General features: G+C 42.5%; 2 protein-coding genes across 5 annotated transcripts in view; one reads left to right on the forward strand and one right to left on the reverse strand.

The window, feature by feature from the left end:
- Nucleotides 1-6,464, reverse strand: part of MYOF (myoferlin) — a 76,063-nt gene extending 69,599 nt beyond the window's left edge. For both annotated transcript variants that reach the window (XM_035137402.2, XM_035137401.2), the window contains exon 1: nt 6,257-6,464. In XM_035137402.2, the coding sequence (XP_034993293.2) occupies nt 6,257-6,344 (88 nt within the window). In that variant the 5' untranslated portion in view covers nt 6,345-6,464. The remainder of the gene's footprint in view (nt 1-6,256) is intronic.
- A 2,850-nt stretch (nt 6,465-9,314) lies between these two features.
- On the forward strand, nt 9,315-25,653 carry CEP55 (centrosomal protein 55). 3 transcript variants are annotated; one of them, XM_035138703.2, is made up of 9 exons: nt 9,315-9,533; nt 14,042-14,233; nt 14,552-14,836; nt 17,399-17,458; nt 21,159-21,300; nt 22,761-23,065; nt 23,810-23,881; nt 24,381-24,506; nt 24,644-25,653. In XM_035138703.2, the coding sequence occupies exons 2-9, from the start codon at nt 14,075-14,077 to the stop codon at nt 24,848-24,850; spliced, it is 1,356 nt and encodes a 451-aa protein (XP_034994594.2). In that variant the 5' UTR covers nt 9,315-9,533; nt 14,042-14,074; the 3' UTR covers nt 24,851-25,653. The 3 variants fall into 3 exon arrangements, with proteins under 3 accessions (XP_034994594.2, XP_034994595.2, XP_034994593.2); XM_035138704.2 differs by having other exon boundaries at nt 22,764-23,065; nt 24,641-25,652; XM_035138702.2 differs by having other exon boundaries at nt 24,641-25,647.
- Nucleotides 25,654-25,795: the final 142 nt, after the last annotated feature.

Consider the following 25,795-nt stretch of genomic DNA (forward strand, 5'->3'; position numbering starts at 1 on the left):
CTTTGGCAAGGACAGGGGCTTATTATGTAGGGCAGCTAAGGGACATGGCGATACAGTATCCTTTGTTATCGTTCTTTTAATTCAGGGTTGGGGATGCTGTGGCCCTCCATATATTGGTAGATTCCAGCTCTGGCCAGCCTCAGCCAGCATGACAAATGGCCATTGCTTTAAATACACTTGCGGGGGGTGGGGAGCTACAACACTTTGGTGGCAGGAAAAAAAATGGGGCACGTGGCTTTGAATAGGGATAATGATGGTTACGATTATTATTATTTATACCCCGCTCATCTAGCTGGGTTTCCCCAGCCACTCTGGGTGGCTTACAGGATATCTAAAAACATAATAAAAGCATCAAGCATTAAAAACCTCCCAATACGGGGCTGCCTTCAGATGTCTTCTAAAAGTTGTGTAATTCTTTATTCCCTTGACACCTGAGAGGTGGGTGTTCCACAGGGAAGGTGCCACTACTGAGAAGGCCCTTTGCCTGTTTCCCTATAACTTTACTTTATGCAAAATGAAAAAAAATCATTCCAGTAGCACCTTAGAGACCATCTAAGTTTGTTATTGGTATGAGCTTTCGTATGCATGCACACTTCTTCAGTTATCTGGTATCTGAAGAAGTGTGCATGCGCACAAAAGCTCATACCAATAACAAAGTTACAGGTAGGTAGCCGTGTTGGTCTGAGTCGAAGCAAAATAAAAAAATTCCTTCAGTAGCACCTTAAAGACCAATTTAGTTTATATTTTGGTATGAGCTTTCGTGTGCATGCACACTTCTTCAGATACTGAAGAAGTGTGCATACACACGAAAGCTCATACCAAAATATAAACTAAGTTGGTCTTTAAGGTGCTACTGAAGGAATTTTTTTATTTTACCAATAACAAAGTTGGTCTCTAAGGTGCTACTGGAAGGATTTTTTTTTAAAAAAATCCGTCTATGGAAGACCAACACAGCTACCTACCTGTAACTTTACTTTTTGCAGTGAGGGAACTGCCAAAGGCCCTCAGAGGAGGACCTCAGTGTCTGGGCTGAACGATGGGGATGGAGACACTCCTTCAGGTATACTGGGCCAAGGCCATTTAGGGCTTTAAAGGTCAGCACCAACACTTTGAACTGTGCTCGGAAATGTACTGGAAGCCGGTGAAGATCCATTAGGTCTTGGTGGTCACTCCCAGTTACCAGTCTAGCTGCCACATTCTGGATTAGTTGTAGTTTCTGAGTCACCTTCAAAGGTAGCCCCACGTAGAGTGCATTGCAGTAGTCCAAGCGGGAGATAACCAGGGCATGCACCACTATGGTAAGACAGTCTGCAAGCAGGTAGGGTCTCAGCCTGAATACCAGATGGAGCTGGTAGACAGCTGCCCTGGACACAGGATTGACCTGCACCTCCATGGACATATTTGGTCTAACTCAGTATATGTTCCTATATGCTTCCTATATTCCTATTTGCATAGCTGCCAAGTTTTCCCTTTTCTTGCGAAGAAGCCTATTCAGCATAAGGGAAAATCCCTTAAAAAAAGGGATAACTTGGCAGCTATGTATTTGCCATTATCATCTGGCAGACAGAAGGGCAAGCAGGAACTTCAACAGAACCTTAACCAATGTGAAGTGTTTCATTTCAGTATTGCACTCGGTCCATCATGACCCCCTGCAGTATTCTATAGTCCATTCCCCCTACCAGTTTTTCTGGTTTTGCCCGAGTCAGTCAGTCAGCATTCCAAGGCTACTGCTCAGTGGTTATTGGGCAGTTTGGGAGATTCAACCTTCCCCTACCCAGATGAAATGCCCCTCTTGTGCTGCAACAACCCTCATGTCTTAATATAAGAATTATTATTACATATTTATTTATACCCCACCGTCTTCCCTGATGGGATTCAAGGCAGCTTACAGATTAAAAACAAGAATTTCTAAAGACATAGAAAAAACAGAAATGGATGGAACGGTGATGATACTGCTTCTAAATATTCTGCTGATCAACCTATCCCCATGATTGCTGCTGGTAGGATATTCTCCTGGTTCCCAAATCTCTCTCCTTTGCTTGTTCTTGACTTGCTTCTACTCACACTTACGTTTGGCTCTGATCCTGTAAATACCACCCACATCCCAGGCCCTTAGAGGCTCTAGAATTACTGCATCTTTGGACTACTTTGCTGTTTTCCCTCTCTATTGAAGCTATTCACTTAACATTTTCAAGAAGAAAACGGCATTTGGTGAAGAACCATAAGGATAAACCTTTGCCCTTTTATCCAAACTTCTTCTCCAACAATCTGGTTCAAATTTGCATATGGAAAGCCAGTAATCTGCCTGGTCTCTCATTCTGTGACTTTATGCATATGGTTCAACTTCATTAAGGCTGTGGGCTTGAAGAACACTGAAAAACCCATAAACATGCCAACACATTTTTGGTGGCTGTATTTTAAGTTTCCTAACTTCAGCTACAGAATTGTAGAGGAAGACAAATAATATAAAACCTGCACATCATTGCATTCAACCAGGGTGAAAAAAGACACAATTAAATATAACAACTAATTCACTGCTGCAAAATGTTTTTTATATAAACTATATTAGAGCATGCAAGGGAAAGTTCAGGTAGAAGAGAGGGAGGCATGATTCAAGGGCTTTAAAATTATTTATTTGTTTTTTAATCCCTGCCTTCAGGAAATCAGGCCTTCCTATATATATTTGTCTATTGAGGAAATCAGGGCATTCTGTGCCATGTTCATTTGACACAGGAAGTTGGCTGGGAGGTGATCCTACCATCACTCTCGACAGACCATTCCCTGGGGCTATGCATTGGTAAAACTGAGGAAGAAGCGGTCTCTCAAAGAAGGATGTCAGCAATTATTGAGTTTTGCACTGTGGAACTTCTGTGAATCTTCCAAAGAACCCCAGGGGTTGTAGGAACCAGTCCTCATAGCCATGCTCCCCACAGCTACATTCTTTCTATGTTTTAAAGAGCAGAAATGAAGTTGTGACTAATACAGACAATCATGGCTTCAAAATCAAGCTGCCTTGTCTCTTTTAGTCGCTCACGCACCAACTTCAACATTCAGCCTTATGAGGAGTTCTGGTGGGCTCCAACGCTTGCTCACTATTTTGTGACCTTTTGGCTGGCTGTAATTAAGGGATTTTGGATTTTAAAATAAATCAAAAGGCGGTGTCTTAACCCCTAGCCATGCACGATAATATAATGTACGTCTTTCCCTGCTTAGTTTGTTTGGTAGATTTGTACGCGAGAGGAAAAAAATTATTTGGCATGCAGAGGATTAGCACATGGCGCCTCAAGAGATAACCTAATCATCCTTGCGATGGAAGAAGTGGAGGCTCTGCTACACTACTGCTAGGAAGGCAATTTAAAAATGAAACCTCTATTACGTACCGGACAGGGCCCCTTTTAAAGGTCAAATTACATCTTTTGCTGCAGATTCAGCTTTACCGGTAGGACATCTGCATTTTTATGTAGAAGGTCTAAGGATCAATCTCAGGCATCTGCAGGGAGGGCTGGAAAGGTTCCCTCACCTGAAACCCTGGAGAGCTGACACCAGTCAGTGTGGTCATTACTAGGGGAAGGTAAAAAAAGAAGAAGGTAAAGGACCCCTGGACGGTTATGTCCAGTCAAAGAATGGGGTTGTGGCGTTCATCTCGCTTTCAGGCCAAGGGAACCAGTGTTTGTCCACAGACAGCTTTCCAGGTCATGTGGCCAGCATGACTAAACCACTTCTGGCGCAACGGAACACTGTGACAGAAACCAGAGCGCACAGAAATGCTGTTTACCTTCCTGCCACAGTTGTACCTATTTATCTACTTGCACTGGCGTGCTTTTGAACTGCTAGGTTGGCAGGACCTGGGAGAGAGCAATGGGAGCTCACACCGTCACGGGGATTCAAACCGCCAACCTTCTGATCGGCAAGCCTAAGAGCCTCAGTGGTTTAGACCACGTCGCCACCCGCATCCATTACTAATCCAGATAGACCAATGGTCTGACTCAGTATGGGGTAGCTCTTTATGTTCCTGTGTATTTATTTTCACCTGTTTTTCGGCAGGCCAACAGGCAGGCAGAAGAGAGAATTATATTGGGACAGAGAGGATATCTTTAATCCTTAGCCCATGTGGTTTTTATCACCTAACACACCCTACACCCAGTCCTGCCACCAAGGTAAGCTGCTTTTTGTATTGCTGAGGGGGAAATAGTAAATACAGATAATGTCCAATATATTGTTTGACTCCTATCCTACGATTAAGCTACCCATACACTGCCTCGTGCAAAAATCCAGCCAGCTAAGTTTAAAAAAATAAAAAGGTAAATACACCTTGAGCAAGCTCAAATATGGACTGTGTAAACCATGAATGAATCATAAATAAATCATGAATATCATATATCAGCCTTTGGCTTTTTCACAAAGCGATGTCTCGGAAAAACCAAGAAAGGTTTGCAGGAGTGTAGTTTAGGGGTGTAATCCTATGCTGCAGATCTACTGGTTGAGAACTTATGGGGTTCAGCAGAAGCCTTGTATGTCCAGCAGAATACCAAATGCAATGCCACCAGGACAGATACACTGGCGGAAGACCCTTGATATGCTGGTGGAGTAGCCAGAGCAGGGTGTGTGTGTGAGAGAGAGATGTGGGTGGGTTGTGGGAAGAACCGGGGGGAGCACATTCCACATCCTATTCTACATCAGTCCATAGCCACACCCGCATAGATGGCACAACTTTGCACTAGCCCCAGGCCTAACACCAATAATTTCCCATCTATTGCTTTCAATGAGTTCTTCTTAAATAACTGAACAGCAGTAGTATATCTTAAGTCCCATGGTAATGTGAATATAAGGCTTGCTCTGTCGGTTTGTAACTACTGCATTTATTTACCCATAAATTCCTGTTTCACAAGCCACCATTTGAGTTTTACGCAAAGGCAGAACAGCACTGAATATCCTAAAATATGGCAAGTATGGCTTCCTCAGCCTCGGCCCTCCAGGTGTTTTGAGACTACAATTCCCATCATCCCCGACCACTGGTCCTGCTAGCTAGGGATCATGGGAGTTGTAAGCCAAAGACATCTGGAGGGGCGAGGTTGAGGAAGCCTGAAGTAAACAGAAACCTTAAAAAAAAAACCCAACCCAACTAGGAGTAGAGGAAACTATGGTTCACACCTTTCCACAATGCTATTCAAATATTCCAGTAATAAGTTTTTTCAAGTATTAAGGTACAGACCAACTTCCTTGTTGCACTGTATTTCCTTATTTAAATCATCTTAGCCTATTGAAAACTCAGTATCCTGTACTGTAGTTATTTTCATCCAGTAAAACTCTTGCAACCTATTTTTCAGTTCAGCACAGACATCCAAGAATAATATATCTAAACTTCAGGCCAATTAGGGCTGCCATACATCCGGAGTTTCCCGGACATTACCGGGATTCCAAAAGCAGAATCAGGGGGAATTTCCGAAAGGTAGTGCTTTGTCCTGGATCTTAGGCAAATCAATCGAAGAAAGCTCAACAACTTCTTTCAGGGTGTCCTGGTTTTTACTTTTTGAAACATGGCAACCCTAGTTTAATGTATGTGATGAGCTATAAGGCAAACGACTCTATATGCACCTTAACATAACAGCATTACAACCATTCACTTATGAGGATAGGAAGCAGCACAAACTGAAATTCACCACAAAGTTCACACCAAAGAAAAGTGGAATAAATCTCAGTTTCACACTTCTGGACAAATGCAAAGGAGCATCCTTTTTTCTGCTCCCTCATCTTTTATTACTTTGCTAAGCACAAAGTCTGAAAAGCAAAAAACCTCCAAGGAGGGGGAAGGAGTCTAAGAACATAGATGATTAATGTTCAAAAAGTTTTTAAAACTATTTTAAGGCAAACAGGAAAAGGAATCAATGTTTCCATTTAAAAAAGAAAGAAAGAAAAGATGTGAACTAAACACTCAAAATCACTATTTGCCTTTGCAAAAAAGTAATTTCTTAAGGTGAAGTTCACTTACACATTAATCCAAACTAAAAAGGTGCTCTATCTATGTGCGGGCACAGATGCTTAACAAGCCTATACAGAAGTTTAGAAAGAGCAGCTCCAGAAAATGCCACCCTACCACTTTCCAGTTCTTAAACAAACACCCTGTGTTGCACAAAAGTTACTACTTTCTTCAGAAGTATGTCATTTGCAGATTACCACACCTGTTATACTTTTTTATCTTGGCACATTGAAAAATATCCTTGCTTAAAATGATATTTCACAAGTTAGCTTTCCTTACCTTTAAAAATAACGGACACGATAGGATCTGGTTTTCCGAATTTATGTCTAGGGATATTGGCAGCAGATTCCACAATTACCCGGAGCATGGTTTTCAGTGTTTTTTAAATTGCAGCAGTTTTTGAAGAAATGTGTACTTCAGACTCTCTGCAGCCTCCAGTCTGAAGTGCCAGCAGGAGGAGGCTGGAAATGGCTCTGTTACAGTAAAGTGCAGCTGATGGGTGGATCTATGACGAGTTTAGTTACTAAAGGCTGGGGGGGGGGGATTGTGTAAACTGACTCCCTGTGGTATTAGAGACAGTTAGTTACTAAAGGCTTAAGGCTAAGTAGGAGAAGGGTTTGTGCAAGCTGACACCCACCATTCCTGTGGTATTAGGAAAAAACTGGTACCAACTTGTGAATTCTGGCAGTGCAAAGTAAGGAATTTGCTAAGTATGATGGTTTATAAAGAGGTGGGAATCTTTTTGCATATGAATTATAGTCAGGAAAAAAATATGAATGTAACGCACAGAACACACACACCCTTCTCATTTTGCTATTGATGTGAAAAGATGTTAATATAACTTTTGCAATAAAACATAGCAATATTCTCCCTTTTTAAACGAACTTCTTTCCACATGCCATCAGCCGGTATATTCCTGTCATTTTTTTGTTTCTTTTTCATTCAGGACTTCAATAAATCAAAACAGCCTTAGATTGCCCCCTTCTGGAGGGATCAAAAATAACCTGTGAAATAATGTTATGTTTAGTTAGGTAGTTGGGGGGGATAGCTACCTATCTTCCTCCCTATCGCCCTGAAGCCTCTGGTGGCAGGGGGGCTCTGGGGGGGAGGGGGGAAGGAAACCCAACTACAAAATGGACCTCCTTTGGATGGTCGCACCTCATAGATTCCTCTTGTGGCAGGAGGGGGCCTGTGGGGAGGTGTCACGAAGAAGGTGGGAAACAATGTTGGTTTTTAAGAATAAGAATTGGAATTAAGAATAAGAAACCCGCTATAACTATATTAAGAAATTATGAAAACCAGGAAGAAGGGATCTGAGGAAGTCACAAATACAATGTTTAACAAAGTAAGAAATTGATATTTTTAATTGTTTGTTTGTTTGTGTAGTATGTTGGAGGATTATATATAAATAGCTGGGGGGCACCTTACCCTAACCTCTCCTTTCGTCTTGGGGCCTCCTGGTGGTAGGGGGGGTCCGGGAGCTAAGGGGGGGGGTGAGGAAAAACCCAGCTTTAAAATGGACTACCTTCGACTCTCAACACCTGCAGGATCTACTTGTGGCAGAAGTGGACTTGTGGGGGGAGGGAGGGAAGGTGGATGGAAATGTTTTATATGTTTTGTCCTTTTTTGTGTGTTATTATATAAAATCAATAAAATTATTTTTTTTAAAAAAAATAACCTGTGAAATAAATTTGTAAGATGGTTATGTACATGTATTTTCACCAATCAATACCGTATAAAGACAGGACTCCACAGCATCATCTGGTGTCACAGTGTTATTCATATACAATGCATATAAAATGCCTTTTCTTCACCAATCTAGCTGAGTCCCAACACAGCAACTGATAGCATCAGGATTCTGCCTGTCTTGGAAGAGCTGGATTTCCCTCCCTCCCTTGACAAGCTCAAGCTTGTCATCGACTCTCAGGCATGTGGTAAAGACCAAGGACAGGACAGAATCCCAACAGAAGTGCTGAAAGCCTTACCTCCTCCTGATGCACCTCTACAGTCTTCTCTTGCAGTGTTGGGGAAAAGGATCTGTGCCATAAGACATGTGCAACCCCATCATTGTGATCCTATAAGAACAAATGTGACCACCATGATTGTAACAACTGTGGAATCCCCTTGCTGGGTACTTGGGGAAAGCTTTCGCCCATGTAGTTCTCAGCAGAGTAGAGTTACTTGCTGACAGGATCTATCAAGAAACATGAGTTTCCTCACAAGGAAGTAACATGGAGTCCAGACTTTTTATGATAGTACAGGACTTAGGCTATAATCCTGTACCATCATAAAAAGTCTGGACTCCACGTTATTTCCTTGTGAGGAGACATGTGTCACTTTGTTAGTGCCTTGTGGTGCCATTTGTATTTTCCAACCTCCGGTACCAAAACACATAGGAAGCATGTCTATTCGTCTCAGTAATGTCTACACAGGCTGGCAGCAGCTGTCTAGGATTTCACACAGGACTCTCTACCAGGTCTAAGTGGAGATGCCCAGGGTCGGAATCTTCTCCATGTGAAACGGAGGCTCTGCTATTGATCCACAACCCTTCCCACACCTCGTGCAGCCCGTAACTCTCACGCATGCCAGTGTAAGTGAGCAAAATCTGCACCATATGGCAAACCTGGTCTCTGGTTAAGGCTGCAAGAGAGAAGCTCCGTCTATTATTATTATTATTATTATTATTATTATTATTATTACTACTACTACTACTACTATTAGCCAGTGCTATTTTTCTGGGGTATGCAGGGGTACGCATATCATTTTGTGAATCTTTTGTCCATTTACCGTAGGCTATTTATTTCCCCGATTTGAATTATAAAATGGTGCTTTTCTTGGGTCAAAATGAAAGTACCCCTAAGGATTTTTTTAAAAGAAAAAAGCACTGATTTTATTATTTTTTTGCTTTGCTGTGCACTAGGTTACACACGAGCTAATCAGCGTCGATCCGCTCAGACGTTCCTACATTGAAAACCAGCCAGGCCATACCAGAATTGCTTATGGAAATTTTTAAAACGCTTCTGCAGCGGCAAGGGATGCTGAAACTGCAAAATCTACAGCCGGGCAACGCATTCCATTAAATTAAAATAATACACCAAGAAGGAAGGCGCGCATTAAAAATTGCAAGCTTCCCACGTCCTCCTCTCCACTTCTCTTTCTCCGCCTACTTCGTTCAACCCCACCCCTCTGTGAATCACCACCATTCGCGCCGCCTTCTCCGCGCAAGCTCCAGCTCCGCCGGCGTTTCGTCTCGTTCTGACTCTTCCCGCGCCCCGTCGCTTTCCAACTGAAACGGAAATGGCGTCGAGCGGAGCCGCGGCATTCAAACTCCCGGAAGCAAGCGCTCGGGCGGGGCCGGGTTCGAAGAGGAGCGGTAAAGCCGCTCTCCTCCGTGTCCCTCCCGGAGAAGTGGAAGGAAGGGAGGGGCGGCGGCGCCGTTGTTGCAGCAGCCGCCTTGACGCTGCCCTGCCATCTCGTCGCCGCGCCAGCCGCTCCCGCCCATCGCTCGCCGGGTCTGTCCGCAGTTTCGCGACCATCCGAGGCTGAAAGAAAGCGGGTAAAGCGGAGCGGAGTGGGGGAAAGAGAACTCGGCTCGGGATGGGCAAAGGAAGGGGTGGGTTAGGGTCAAGGAGAGAAACGCAGGTCCCCAGAATATTGGGTTGGCTGCGCTGCCTTGGACCTGCTTTGCTTTTCTATAAGGTGCTCCAGGTGAGAGGGAGAACTCCCCCCAAAAGTTATCCTTTTGTTATTGCAGCAGGGACAAAACAGAAATGCATGCATGTACCAGTGCCGGATTTATGTATAAGCTAAACAAGCTATATAGCTTAGGGCCCCACTCTCTTGGGGGCCCCAAAAAAATTTAAAGGGAAAAAACTGGATGTACATTTCCAAAATATAATATAAAAAACAAATAAAATGAAACCTACATACAGCAGCAGTGTTTTGTGTTGTGTAGGCTCCTATGATGTAAGTCATGGGACCCGCCTGCTAGCCTGCTCCCTAAAATATCACTGGTTTCTCATTTCTATATATAGGGTACCTACATTCTGCATGGACTGGTTGCATGGCAACATGTGCAAATGGCTTTAGATACATATAAAGGTCTGGACATATAAAGGGCCCCATTACCTTCAGTAGCTTAGGGCCTCATCAATCCTAAATCCGGCCCTGTATACATCCACGGACCAAACGCCTCTTCAGCACTTATATTCTCAGGGATGGTACAGGAGGTGTGCAATCTGCCTTATCCAGCTTTTGCCTGCCCACATAGTGAAACCTCCTCTTTTTTGACTTGCCTGCTAGATGTTTCCTAGCCACCTCAAGTTTCCTACCAAATACAAATAAACGACCCTACTGTGCTGCATGGGAGATCTGCTAACTAAATCCGGGGTTGAGTGGGTGCGATTTCTCTCCTGGAGATCAAATGGCTGTAATCTTTCCTCTACGGGACAAACAATGGTCGAGGGGCCAGTTTTAATTGGAGAAGTGGCAACACAGTGGAGGTTTAACATGATGGCTCTGAAGAAATTTGCAGCCTCTTGCACCTGCACTACATTTCCGGTGGTTGTTTTTTTTTAAAAAAAAAATAACAAAGTGAAGCATTAAGAAATTATGCTTGCAAGTAGTGAAGGTGGAAGGTGGAAATAGACTATATTGTGCTTGAGCTTCAGATGGGAGAGGGATCTGATGCTGGGAGTAGCAAGCTGCATCAAATATCTGATGCCTGATTTTAGTACATATTGTACTTTGTAATGTTGTAGCACACCCTGAAGCTTCTGGTAGGTAAGAAATTCTAATGATAATAAATCATAATAATAAGGTAAATGTTTTGGGGTGTTACAGAAAGTCAGCAAATGGTTATTTAATTGAATTACTACTGTGTTGTTACTGCCAGGGATGAAGGGGAAGTTCTTGTGGGATTTTGTGCCCCAGGTACCAGAATAACCTGACTTACCTTGCATACTATACAGCTTGACAGGGGGATTTTGCTGTCAAGAAGGGATTTTGCTCCCAGAAGTCTACTAGTAATTTCATATGATAATAATTTTAGAGTATATAATATGATAATATATATAATATGAGTATATAATATATATATATAGTATATAATATGATAATAATTTTAGAGTATATAATAAAATGTATTAGTCCCTATGACCTTTCAGTACAGCACTTCCTATTTCCTTTGTGCCACATTTTCCAAGCATCGCATGATGTGGCAGACACAGCTGCATTTTTTATATATTCCGTTGCGATGTTTTGTTGCAGACTAGCTAAGTATTATAATTGTAACAGGGATCATAAGTATTTCAGATTATTATTATTTTGCAGTTATGTTGTTGATTCTAACTATCAGTTCACAAATTCTACACTTTTTTACAGGGGCGTAGCCAGGATCAAAACTAGGGGGGGGGCAAGCCATGGTCGTTCAGGGGCGGGGCCAAGGCACAGAAGGGGAGGGGCACAAAGTGGGCGGGGCTAAAGGGCCAACGGGCCTGATGACATCGTGGCGGTGGCAGCAGCGGCCACCTTGTGCTTCTGGGGCTGGTAGCGTTGGCGGCTACCCTGCTTGGCTGGAGAGGACGGGAGGGTCGGGCAGGCGAGAGGGGGTGGCAGGGCGGGCGAGGGCGAGGCAAGACACGGCCGCAGCCACGACGGCTCCGAGGCGTTGCTGCATATCAGCATAATATTTCAACCATGGTTCAAGCCTCACCTTAGGAAAAAATCCTGCATTGCAGGGGGTTGCACTAGATGACCCTTGTGGTCCCTTCCGACTACAATTCTATGATTCTATTGATATATTACCATAGCATATGCATCATTCTGCTTTCTTGAATTGTCCTACTCCTAGGCATAGCATCCAACTCCTAGAGGCCTAGGTGCCCCCCCCCAATTACTGGTAAATACCGTATTTGAAAGAGTCATCCCCCCATGTTGATGGGCTTTCTATGTGGGGCTTATCTGCCCCCCCGTATTTTATTAAGGATGGAAGAGGGAGGGAAGGAAGGAAGAAATAGAGAGAGAGATAACTCATATTTGTGGGTGTCTCTGGATGACGCTGTGATGCTGGAACTCTGCAGCAAGAGGACAGGAGGGTCGGGCAGGCGAGAGGGGGTGGAAGGGCGGACGAGGGCGGGGCAAGGCATGGCCGCAGCCACGACGGCTCCGAGGCGTTGCTGCATATCAGCATAATATTTCAACCATGGTTCAAGCCCCACCTTAGGAAAAAAATCCTGCATTGCAGCGGGTTGGACTAGATGACCCTTGTGGTCCCTTCCGACTACAATTCTACAATTCTATTGATATATTACCATACCATATGCATCGTTCTGCTTTCTTGAATTGCCCTACTCCTAGGCATAGCAGCCAACTCCTAGAGGCCTAGGTGCCCCTCTCCCCCCCCCCCCAATTACTGGTAAATACCGTATTCCCCCGTATTTTATTAAAGATGGAAGAGGGAGGGAAGGAAGGAAGAAATAGAGAGAGGGATAACTCATATTTTTGGGTGCCTCTGGGTGACGCTGGGATGCTGGAACTCTGCATGTACAGGAGCCTTGTAAGCAGCTTTCTCTCTGCTTGATTTACAGCAGGCACGTCCAACAGGTAGATTGTGATCTACCAGTAGATCACTGGATGTCTGTGGTAGATCACTGGTAGGTCACTGGCACCCCTAAAAAAAGCTCACCCAAAATTTTCCTCCTCCCTCAAAAAAGTTGAACTATGACCTGAAGCCCTAAACAAAAATGGACCTACCTACCTCCTAAAAGAAGCTCAACAAGTTTGACCTAAACCCCAAAAAACAGGGCTTCCCTTCCTTTAAAAAAAACTCAACAGCTTTGACCTGAACCCCCCAAAAGGGGGTAGATCACCCCCAGTTTTAAACTCTGAGTAGATCAGAGTCTCTTGGGAGGTGGCCACCCCTGATTTACAGTATACAGATGCAGGAGGAGGGGCAGACTGGAACACCAATGCTTTTTATAAACATCACTGTGTCTGTCAAAGCTACAGCCCCCCCTTTCTTATTCACTTCTTTTTAGCCTTGCAGAGCCACCTTAGTCAAATTGAATCCCCTGAGTCTGCACCCTCATTAAATCGCCAATAGAACTCTTAATGCTCCTGAATGCTCATTAACAGCTCCCACTTAAGAACAATAGGGTGAAATGGTCAGCTATCGAATCTTGCCTGGGGATATATGCTCCATTGTCTTAACTGCTTAACTACTGGTAGCCACTTTGCTTTATTTATTTGATGTGTTTTTGTTACTGCTGTGTGTCCCCCCCCCCCCAGCAAGCGGAGACTTAGCTGCTCTTGCTAAAGCAAAGCCCTTTCCACTTCAGTTTTTGGAGGGGAAAAGTGCTGGTTATGGTCTGTAAAATACATTAATTTTTTTGCTTCTAGGGGGGGCAGCTGCCCCCTCCTGCCCCCCCCTGCCTACGCCCATGCTTTTTTAATTTTGCTACTCTTAACTTTGGAAGGAGCCACTTCCCATTTCAGTGGAAGTATGTTCTTTGAATGCGGATTTTTGTTCTATTCAAAATGTTTGTGAGTCAAAGTTACTGCTATAGTCCTGTTTTATGCATGTCTGGGACCAAGTGTGGGATTCAAATAAACATTTGTGCAAAAGGATTAGTTGTCACTCAGTAGTATTCCCACACACACACACCTTTCCTCCCTTGTGCATCCTTCATTGCCTCCAAATCTGCTTTGGAGGATTAGGGGAACTCCAGAACAGATTTAGGGAGGGGAGAGGGAGAGAATGTTCCTTTGCCCAGTGTGAAATCCTAGCATTGAAGGAATGTTCTCCATAGTGCTACATTGACTACAACTCTATGGCTCCAGATTTTTAAAATAATTTCTGTAGAGGAAGTCCCAGTGAATTTGGTTAGACTTCTGAGTAAGTTTGCTTAAGATCAGGCTGAGAGACTTGTGTTATTCAGCTTATTTAATGAGACTTGAATTGAGGCATTATAACAAGCCACTTGAGACACTGCAAGGAAACGTGCATAATGGAAGGACAGAAGAGGCTGTTCCTTCAATGGTACCTGGTTATTTATTTATTTCTAGAAAATCTGAAGGACATCAAAGGACATCAAAGAGATGAATATCAGCAAGTGGGGATTGAAGTCTGGTGATTCCAAATCTGAATCTGAGTTGCAGGTATATAAGAAAGAGAATGCAGCCCTGAAAAAATCTTTGGAAGACCTCATTAAGGGCAAAAGAAAAATGACACCAGAAGAAAGGAACAGATTCCTGGAGGTGATATAAACATTTCTGCATGCAAAACTTCCAGTCTTGAGCTGTTAACTGTAAAGGAATCATTGAAGATTTAACAAATGGAGTGATTTTTGTATTGCATATTACTTAAAATCTGAATGTTAATTTTGAACCTTTAAAGTGCCTTCTCTTTCAAAGTCAGAACTTGGGAGATAATAGTTACTTTGCCACAAAACACCAATTTTACCATCATAGTTGCTAACAGTACTGGTATGATTGCTTGCCCTGTACAATTAAGAATATTTTATTTCGAAATTGGCTTGTTAACTGTGATAATATGCTTGCTTACATTTCATGTAGAGAATACTTGCCCTTGAAACAGAAAATGCAAAATGTAATAATATCATTGGAGAGAAAAATCAAGAAATTCAGCTCCTGAAAGACAAGCTGAAGATCAAAAGTAAAAATGGTGATGTTACTTCTCTGCTTAGTCAACTAGAAGAGAAAACGCAGGAAGTGGCAAGGAGAGAACAGCTACTTCATTCCCTCTCAGAAGAGGTGGATCGGTTGAAAAACCAGTTATCTGCAGTTACTACAGATTGTTCAGACCTTGAAAATAGAGCCAATAATGTGCAGATTTCCAAGGTAAGTTATGGCTGCTGCTATATATTTATTACCCCACCACTTTCCACGACAGGACAAATGACAGCTTACAGATAAAAATGAGAAGTGCTTAAAGCATAGAAAACAATTTAAAAATAATTAAACATTGATAGAATTAAAGCTATCTACATATATAAAATATATTAAAGCCATACCATTTACAATTAAAACAGCATTAGCTTAATGTTCTTGATGGTAAGAGCAGTTTGACAATGGAACCAACTGCCTACAGTAGTGGTGAGTTGTTTTGGGGGTTTGGTTCCCCCCCCCCCAAAAAATCAGGCCTTCAAATAGAGGCTGGGCAGCCATCAATTAGGGATGCTCTAACTGGAATTCCTGCACTGAGCAGGGGGTTGGGTTAGGTGGCTTACAGGGCCATAGTCGCAGTCGACAGGTTGGACATCCCTGTTCTAATTGATGCATAGCATCAGCTTAGACCAAATTCTTTTAACATAAGAAGCATAAAAATACCCTGCTGGATCAGGCCAATGGCACATCTAGTCCTGCATTCTGTTCTTGCAGTGGCCTATCAGATGCCTGTGGGAAATACGCAAGCACTCTGCCTACCTGCTATTCCCAGCAACTGACATTTGGAGACATACTGCCTCCGACAGTGAAGGTACAACATAGCCATTGTGGCTAACGGCCTTTGATAGGCTTATCCTCTGCCGTATTGTCCAATCTTCTTGTAAAGCCATTGCTGTCTCCTGCTGGAGCAAGTTCCACAATTTAACAGCTTTGCTAGCCCGTTAATTATCCCATTGCTCACATCAACAGATTTTTAGCATTGCTAACATCAGCAGATAACTTTAGTAATCTCCAGTTTGGTAAATGGAATGTTGGTGAGTGATTCCTTGCAAAAGGCTTTTGATTCGATGTGGAATATTGTGGAAAACAATTATGGCAATACCAAGAAGAGAAGGTAGGTGGCAATAGAATATCAGCTACATTGTGTGAAACGGCATATACGGTGGTACCTCGGTTTACGAACTTAATCCATTTCTAAAGTTCGTACTTAAACCACACCTTCCCATATGAGGCCTCCCGCCTTCCACCATTCAGATTCCGTTCGTAGACCGAGGTAAAGTTCACAAACCTGAACACTACTTCCGGTTTTGAGGAGTTTGTAAACCGAATAGTTTGTAAACAGGACTGTTCGTAAACCGAGGTACCACTGTATAAGTTACAGGCTGGTTGTGTGTGTTCTCAATTGGTGATCAAGCATTTACAGGAAAACAAGTTAGTCCTGATATTTTAGGGCGAGCGACAAGTTAGCGCCTTGCTTAATTTTTAGTATGCCATTCGGGAATCCTAGTACTGGAAACTCATTGGCCATAATCCAGTACAGAATTGAATGCACGTAAGCCCATTGATTTCAATAGTTATGTTTAAATACTTATGTTAATATGGGATTGTGGCTAGGATGTGCAGCTGTTGAAAACATATCTTGAATGCAGGTTATGTTCAACTCAGTTCAGCCTTGTACTAGAAGAGAATTAATTTCCGCTAATGCACAATATACTTACTCCTTTAATAAACCGAAAACACTTCCAAAGGGGTGGTGTGTGTGTGTGTGTGTGTGTGTGTGTGTGTGTGTGTGTATTGCAAAAGCCCTCTGAATCCCCATTTGGGTTTGCAAAGCGCACATTGGCAAATAACTCGGTGTGTAACTTAATAGTGTCTGCTGAAAATAGTTCCCAATACCTAGAATATGAAATCTTTTGAAATCCATTTTAGCAGGAGCACCTGGTACGTAAAAGTTGCAACTAGTGCAAAATGCACCCCAGTATGAACCCAGGCCACACCAGCTCTGAAGGAGTTGCACTTGTTGGTATGCTTTTGAGTCCAACTCAAGGTGCTAGTAACACATACATTCCTAAACTGTTTGGAGCCAAAATATATGACAGAATGCCTCTTCCCTTGTGGTTGTCCCATCCTTTATGAAATAGAGGGGTGGGTGTAGGGGTTTTTATGTTGTCGTCTTCCCCCACCTCTGGAACAATCTATCCCAGAGGTCCATCTAGCACTGCATTAATGCCCTTGTTCTAGTTGCTGAAGATGCGCCATGCTGCAAAAGCATTTGAAGGACTAGTTTCCTATGAAGAATATATTAAGGTATCCTGTACTGCTGCCATGGTGCTTGCTCCAAGTGTACTGGCTGAATCATGTTGCATTTTAATTGGTTTTTATGCAATGTTGATGTGTAATATTTTATTTTCTTTGAGGATTTGGTTGGTCAAAGCAATCTAAGGAACCTGCGAGTTTGGGGGGCATATCCCATAGTGAATTTAATGAAGTTTTTCTATTGCAGGTAGATCCTTTTGACCCACAATACAGAAGAAAATAATTCTTCAGAAGATATTTGATGTAGTCAATAAGAAGACAATTGGCTTTTTAAAATGATGCTTTTCCTATTACGTAGAACAAGTTGGTCTTAGAAAAATGCATGCCGTGATGTGGTTGTATATATTCCTGTCTAAAAATAAGAGACACATGCACCCAGCTTAACAAAATCAAACTGTTGAACTGGTTTGTGTTTTGCAGGAAACTGCTATGAGCTTCACTGGAACACCAACAAATGAAGTTGAAATCCAACTGAAAGATGTAAGATTCTTTTTTAAAATGGTACTGTGTGTGTGTATATATACTACTGAAGAGACATTCCCTTGTATGTTTACTTGGAAGCAAGTTCTAGGGACTTGAAACAGAGCTTGTTCCCAATTAGGTGTGTATGGTAGAGCTCAGTGGCAGAACATCTGCTTTGCGGGCGGAATGTTGCAGATTCAATCCCTGGCATCTCCAGGTGGGGCTGGGAGAGACCCACCTTTGAAGCTCTGCTAGCCATTGTAGACAATACAGTGGTACCTCGAAAGACGAAATTAATTCGTTCCACGAGTCGTTTTGTGTTGCGATAAATTCGTCTTGCGAAGTGCGGTTTCCCATAGGAATGCATTGGGGGGGGGAGTGCAAAAAAAGGGGCCGACTCACCCGCCATGGCCGCTCCGGAAGTTTTTAAGGCTCTGGGGAGGGGGAAGCAGGAGGAGGGCCAGGGAGAGGCTCCCTCCCTCCTTCCCCAGCAGCCGGACCCTCGCGCCCAACCAGTCTGACAGCCCGTTCATGCACAGACAGGCAGGCTTAAGGTGAGTGAGGGGGGATCCGGCTGCTGCGGAAGCTGGGCGATGGCGGTGCCGGAAGCGCAAAGTGGCCGGGCTCTGGGCGGCGGTGGCGGCGAAAGCCCTGCTTCGTCTTGCGAAGTTTTCTATGGCACGGCCACAGAAAACTTCGTCTTCTGAGTCTGCCAAAAAATTGCAAAACGTTGTCATCTTGCGATTTTTTCGTGCCGCGAGGCGTTCATCTAGCGAGGTACCACTGTAATGAGCTATTGTTATCGCTGTGAATAAGGCAGCTTTCTATGTAAACTTAAGAGTGCAAGAAGTAGAAACACCATGCTAGATTAGACCTACCAAGGTCTCTTGTCTAGTCCAGATTTACATTCATAAGCATCGCTACGTTTGGGAGACTACTCAGAACTTGAAGGCAACAGCTCCAGCCCATTATTCACCCACAACTTCATGTAAGAATTCATTCCCAGGCAGGTGAAGCAGATATGAAATGGTACTTTATGGGCTGCTTTGCATTAAAATGCAAGTAACCTTTAAGACATTAGCAGTGTTCTGGCTGGCATTGTAAGTGACACTTCTCATTATACTTGTGCCACAGAAATGTGAAGTGGCAATGTTTAGAGTGCTGCTGTGTTTGGGCCATGTTCAGATCTCTGCTCGGTCTCCTCACTTGGGGTGGGGGCAGGATTCAGTGAGCTAAACCTGCTTCCATGAGTCTACTTTACTTGACCACAAATGAGAATTATACAGCCCAGCATTTCTTCAGAAATGCTGCACAAACTAGTAACTGTGACTTGTGGGATTGTCTCAACACTGCACCACAGATGACGCCCTATCAATAGGTTGTGCTTCTGATTCCAAGTTTATGTTCAGGTGTTTTACGATTCCTTCAAGGAAGGGCAAATTTCCCCAATCAAACTTTATGTGTTGTGGAAAGGAGAATTGTTGGTTTATTTTTGTTCTTATTATGCATTTTGTGTTTTTAATATTGTAACTTTATATTGTGAACGACCCTGAGATCTACAGATGAATCCTTGTATTTAGTCACCAGGGTGTTTACATACAGACCAAGTTTGTTTGGTCTCTTTGGCACCTGCCATTGTTCACTTGCTCAGATGGAGCCACTGCCCTACCTGTGTCATGGCTTCATTCCTTGCTACGCACCTGCATCTAAGTATGCTTAATACTGTGCATCTTTTAGAAAAAGAAATTAAAGCAAAAGGGACAGTGCAAGCTCTGCATTTCCCTCCATGGGTGTGAAATAATACAAAATAATGTTTCAAGACTGACATTTACCTTTTGACTGTGTTTAAGCCTCTGCTACTACACTCTCAATAAACTAGCAATTAGAGTGGTTAATTATATAGAAATGCATATCTCAAAGCTTGAACTGTTGTATAGAGTTGTAGACGAGCCTTGGGACTGAATGCCTATGATTTTGAGCAGTGTCCAATCAAGTAGTTCTGTTTTCGCAAGGATTTATGGCTGCACAACTGAACTTTCCCTCCCCACACACCCTAACTCTATTTGCTCTGGAGGATTGGGGGAACACCCAGTGCAGTTCTAGGAAGTGCGCAGAAGGCAGGGAAAGTCACATAGTTTAGGTGGAAGTCCTTGTGCTAACAGACTACTTTGTTGGATGCTGCCCTTTATGTTGCTGTAGCTAACTTTTCCATATGTCAATAATAAGCAAATGCCTACACACACACACACACACACACACACACACACAGTCATATCTCTGGTTACAGACGCTTCAGGTTGCGTCTTTTCAGGTTGCGTCCCGCGCCAAACCCGGAAGTACCCAAACAGGTTACCCCCGGGTTTCAGCGCATGTGCAGAAGCACTAAATTGTGCTATGCGCAGAAGCGCCAAATCTCAACCCGTACGTGCGCAAACGTGGCACTGCAGGTTGCGTACGCTGCGGGTTGCTAACATGCCTTCCGCATGGATCACGTTCAGAACCCGATTGTCCACTGTATGTATATCCTGTATATATGTGTCCACACACACCCTAACTGTAGCCACTGGGATGCATACAAACTACTCCAGAAATTAAAAACCATTTTGAAGACTGTTCAGTATGACTTGGGAGGTGGCTGTTCAAGAAAAAGTCAAATTCCACTTTCTTTTGCAGGCCCAAGTAGTTCTTTGGATCCTGGCCAAAGTTAACGTAGACAAGAAATTTATCAGGTAGCACAGGTACTGACTGTTTGGGCTGCACAGAGCCATAAATTTTTATAGGTCTTGGAATAGGAAACACAACCTCCTACCACACTTTTGTGACTGCTTTGCCTATCCATAGCCAACTTCACAGCTTGTTTTGGGTACTTATTTTTCTTTAACATTCAAAATATGCAATTATATTACAAAATAATAATTTGCTGATCTTATTAAAACAGTATAATTAGCTCTTGGAATAGTACATTGAAGCACATATCTTGAAACTTCATAATGTGAACAACTGTGGTTTCTGTAGCATTGTCATCGTTTAGAAGTGAATCTTAAGAATAATACTTGCTTAAAAGTGCTTTGGAAAATCTCTCAAGTAGCTTCTGTTTCCCGGAGTATTTCACAATCTGTATTGTTTGCAAGAGATAGCCAATGACCTCAGCAGACGGTATGCCTATACTCGCACTATCTTTACAAGATTTTCCTGCTCTTAAATAAAAGCTGATCTTGGTTGATTAAAAGTAAGTTCCTTTATGTGTACGCATTTAGTTTCTGACATTGTGAATCACTTTGAGGAAAACATGTGATGGCAGCACCTCTTAATACGCAATGGGTGTTTCTCAGAGTTAGGGGAGTGCTCCTTGGTGGTACTAGGCATGTTTTATCAGGTTGATGGAACAGCTAAACACCTCTTGCATAAATAACAGCAATTTGATTTCAGTGCAAAACAGGCATGTGTGAGTGATTGACGGAAATTCCAAGGTGCACTTTGCAGTTAAAGTAAAGTTGAATTTTATTTATTGAAACTTGTGTTCACGTGCTCTTTAACAGTTAAATATTTCAAAACTGGCAGAAAGCACAAAGTTGAAAAACACAGTCTTCTTTAGGCTAAGGCGCCTGTGCCAAGTAGGATGCTTTTCGTGTACTGCATATGATTTACAGAAAGGTAAGTTATCAATACTTTCCTTGAAACAACTCCTACCAACTTACTTATTATCTTCCCTCTCAAGGCTCTGGAGAAAAACCAGCAGTGGCTGATATATGACCAACAGCGAGAGGCTTACGTTCAGAGCCTTGTGGCAAGGCTCTATGAACTAGAACAGCAGCTGGAAAGTGTTAACCAGCACCAACCAACTGAAACCAGGGCAGAAGGTATTAGCTGGCTTTTCTTCAGGCTTAACAGATTGCACGACAAATTAGTTTATGTGGAGAAAGATATCCCAGATCAGTTTTCTGTTTTTAGCTATGAACACTTGCAAGCATAAAACTAAATGAAATGATCACTCTCTTCTGATACTTATACACGTGCTGTAAAAATAAAAAAAAATGGTGTAAAAATATATACTGATGGTTGCTTAGCTGCGAATCATGGGTGTTGGGATAAATTAATGATGAGTTGTCTTGGCATTGCTCAAGTCACCGGCATGTGACTTCGTTTTTGTAGCAGACATATGAAGTTGTTTTGTAGGTGTGGATTTTAAAGCACGGTTCATTAGAAAAAAAACAAACGACTCTTGTGGAATGTGTGCATCTCTTAAGAACTAGCTACCTCCGTAGAGCAGAAACTTGTGGAGAAACTTCTTGATAACAGGTCATTGGCACATGTTGCCTTACAGTTTGCTTGCCTGTGCTGATTTCATATCCATCAAATATATAGTGTCTCGTTTCTTATTGGAAACCAGTCAGTTTTCTCTTGTTACTATAAAACACTCTCATTAAGCATCTGGCGGTTTTTAGCCGATTTAGCTGTTGATGATCTATAACCTGGCTGTAGCGCTGTGAGGAAGTTTGCCCCACGATTAGCTCTGTGGTGGTTCTGGGAGTCCTCAGTCGACAAAGGGATGGACTTCATGGAATCACCAGGGAGTGATGGGGCTAGTCTTGTCCTCTGATAATGTCAGAAAACAGCATGTTCCTTGGTCCTATTTAAAACTTTTGCCAAGTTGCTTGAGGGCTAGAGTTGGGGGCCCTTCATGGTGCCATTGCTGCTTAGCCCCAGCAGCTTGGCTGTGTAGAGTCTGCTGAACTAGAAGGGGCCCTTCTTTCCCTTCCCGAGGAATTGCAAGATTGCCACATAGTGGCGAGGATTGGATCTGCCATGCCACTATGTGGCAATCCACTATGTGGATCTGCCTATCCTGGTATAGAATGTGTTCTTCTTTAATAACGTATTAGTGGCTTAAATTTCCTTCTGAGTAACTTTGAATAAGGAAATACAGTGGTACCTCTACTTACAAATAACTCTACTTACGAATGTTTCTACTTACGAATGGAGCTCCGTCCGCCATCTTGAATGTGGTTTAGATAGGATTTTTTCTACTTATGAATTTTTAGATAGGGTTGCTTCTACTTACGAATTTTTTCTCCCAATGCATTCCTATGGGATTCGACTTACAATTTTTTCGACTTACAAATGTGCATTCGGAACGCATTAAATTCGTAAGTAGAGGTACCACTGTACAGCTACTGCGAGGGGCAAGGCAGAGTCTTGAATAAGGCTGTTCCTTTTCCGTTTACAAATATGTTCTGCGGGTGCGAGTTTGCTAAGGATTTTTGTTGAAGCATCCCCTCCCCACTCTTCTCTTCCATGTTCTGTTGTGGGTTCCTGCCAGAAGATAAGCAAAGATATTACGAGCAGTTGTTGCTAGCCGCCAGAAATGACCTAGAGACAGAAAGGCGTTCTGTAGCCCAGCTGCATTCCGACCTCATTGAATTCCAAAGGAAGTATGATGAAGCCAAGCAGGAGGTGATGCATTTAAATAGTCTACTAAAGTCGCACAAGCAGACTGACATTCAAACTCTTCAGGACGAAAACAACCTCAAAGGGCAGATGCTGCAGAGGCTTACTCAAGAAAATGAAGTGACCAGAGACCAGCTTGAGGAAGAAAGGAAACGAACGCAAGCACTCTCATCTCAGGTTGGTATAAAGGGGAGTTGCCGACTTCACTTTCACAGTTTACACATTCATGGAGTTGGGGTGGAAGATGACCTCCAAGCCCAACATGATCCCTACCCCTTTCCCTCTCCATAATTCAAGGGGCTGTGAATTATATCAGATGCACATATAAATGTGGTAAGTGCCAATGCTGATTAGCCACACTGTATTGCTTTCAAAGGAATGTGCATTTCAAGGGTCCTTACCACTGAAACCAGCCAAGTGTGGACAGGCAGCATCTTTGCTTAGATACCTGTCCTATATTGGCAAGCAATACGTGCTTCCATGCATGGGTCTCCTTGGATGTGAGTTGAGCAAAGAAACATTGGGGGGGGGGGAGGCAGCAGGAAAAGGAGGAAATCACTGTTCTCTACCCTGACCCTTTTTCTTGGGCGAGATGCATAACCAAGTATAGTAGAAGCAAAATATTGTTAATTTAATTTCTTACCTGCCCTTCACCCTGAAGTCCCAGGGTGGGTTACAACACTTTAAAGTACAACAATAAAAGCAATATATAACACAATTCCAATAATAGGGTTGTTCCTAAAAATACTTGTTCAGCATGCTTAAAAACTTTAAAAAGCAAGGAACCTGGAGCAGCAGCTCTACCATCTTACCAGTGAGGATATATAAAACCAACGAAAACCCATGGATTTACATAGGTTGATTATTTGAAACCACCTTATAGAATTGTCTTGTTAATATAGTCTTTTACACATGGTATAGGTCGAGATGCTTCAGAGATCTTTGCTAAAACAGCAAGAAGAACACACAAGGATAACAGCTTTGGAACAGCAGGTAACAGGTTGCACACTATTATTAACGACACTTTTCAGTCAGAACTAAAACCCATAGGCATAATATTTATCTTAATATTTTAGGCAGTTTTATTACAGTACAAGCAAGTAAGCTGTTCTTCCTGATATTGAGATAGATTGTGCATTTTTCATGATAGCTATTTGCCTTGGTACTTACTGCTGATAGGAAAGTTTTGAACTAAGTGAGAATTTAAAATCCATTAATCATTTAATTGGCGTCCTTCTGTAGAATCTCTACTCTTTAAATTCTACAGTTATGGAAGTGAGGTTTTTAGAAATATTGAAGGACTTAACAACTGTGTGTGTACATGCAGTAGCAGAACATTAAAAATACATTGCGCGAACCCTTCAAAATAGGCTTTAATTTATTTCTTTGCATTAGATCCAACCTTTTGTTTTCCTAAGGAGCTCATGTAATTATAGCATGAAATCCACAGTGTGTAACAAACTCTAGTTTTTCACCCAATGTTTCTTGCCAGATCCAGGCATGCACATCTGACTTTGAGAATGAGAAGCTCGACCGTCAGAACTTGCAGCATCAGTTGAACAAAGTCCTTAAGGAGCTGCGCAAGGCAAGGGACCAAATAACTCGCCTTGAGCCCTCAGTGAGTAGTACTGTGTTTCTAGAGTCATTGGGTGGAATTCAGTGTAGTGCTAAGAAGATTGGCTGGACCTATAAAGAAATATTACTAATTTGTAATGGGAAATATTTAGATGCACCAATTCAATTTTTTTCCAGAAGCTTCCAGAGTGTGGAGGATGTACAGAGGTCTTGCACGACTTCCAGGCTGCCTTTGAAGACAAGCTGACAATACAGAACAACTGTCCTTCACCAAAACGTTCAAATTTTCTTGATGAAAGTTTCCTGGAGTGCCCCAAATGTAAAGCACAATATCCTACAAGTCAGCATAGGGAGCTGTTAGCCCATATTGACTTCTGTGCAGATTAAATACAAGGACAAACTTGTAGGTATGTCTTGTCACTCCCATGTATTTTAAACAGAAAATAATGGCTTGTAAAAAAAAAAAAGAGAGCAAGATTCTAAAGGACCACAGTTCCTATTCCCATGATATGTACTTCTGTTCTCATTATTATTGTTTTACAAAGGGTTAGTCCTTAACAGTATCTACAAAAACAGGAAACAGTTTTGTTTGAGTGGTAATGTAAATTCTAAATTACTGATTGTGCCGTATTTGCACAGCCGGAGCCAGTAGAAATGGTTTGGTTTTATTTTCCATGACCAAATACCCCCTTGCAAATAGTCAACAAAATTACTGCCAAACATTCCTGTTTCAATCTTAAAGATATATGTAGTTTGTTTTACTGAATTAATATTTTCTGCTTTATATATTGTCTGTTTCCAGAAATGCATTTTCAGAATCTTGGGGCAGAAAGGAAAATGTTTCTAATATATGAGTCTCTGTGAGGATGTAGCCCACCTGAGGGAATGTGTGGCGACAATTGCGTGTAGCAGAAAATTTATATAGTACCTCTTCTACCTTCCATCAAACTTTTTTTTTGTGTGTGTGTGTGCAGAAAAAAAGAGTGAACCCAAAATTCAGAGCATCAGGGTGCCTCTTAAGACTGTTGCAGCCATTTTGTTTGCTTGAAGTACACTCCTGTTTGCACTCTGCTATCCCACAGCTAAAAGCTAGGGATATAATTTATCAGGGAACCTGTATGAGGAAATGGATTTTAAATGAATAAAACAGAATTGGCTATGCCACCAACGTTCTCTGTGTCTTTTTTTAATAGCTGGTGAACATTTAGGGAAATCAAACAGCTAGGCAAATTGTATCTATGTATGCAGTGGTGTGTTTTTCAAACTTCATGAAATCATCCTCCCCTATCCCCTAAAATACACAAGATCACCTTCATTTGCCTTCAGTTCCTC

This window comes from Zootoca vivipara, chromosome 5, assembly GCF_963506605.1.
Source record: "Zootoca vivipara chromosome 5, rZooViv1.1, whole genome shotgun sequence".
Classification (NCBI taxonomy): Eukaryota; Metazoa; Chordata; class Lepidosauria; order Squamata; family Lacertidae; genus Zootoca; species Zootoca vivipara.

Coding starts and splice junctions, on each gene's coding strand:
- CEP55 (XM_035138702.2), top strand. CDS start 14,075: ATGAATATCAGCAAGTGGGGATTGAAGTCTGGTGATTCCAAATCTGAA. Junction 14,837..17,398: donor ATAATGTGCAGATTTCCAAG/GTAAGTTATGGC, acceptor TGTGTTTTGCAG/GAAACTGCTATGAGCTTCAC. Junction 21,301..22,760: donor AACTGAAACCAGGGCAGAAG/GTATTAGCTGGC, acceptor GGTTCCTGCCAG/AAGATAAGCAAAGATATTAC.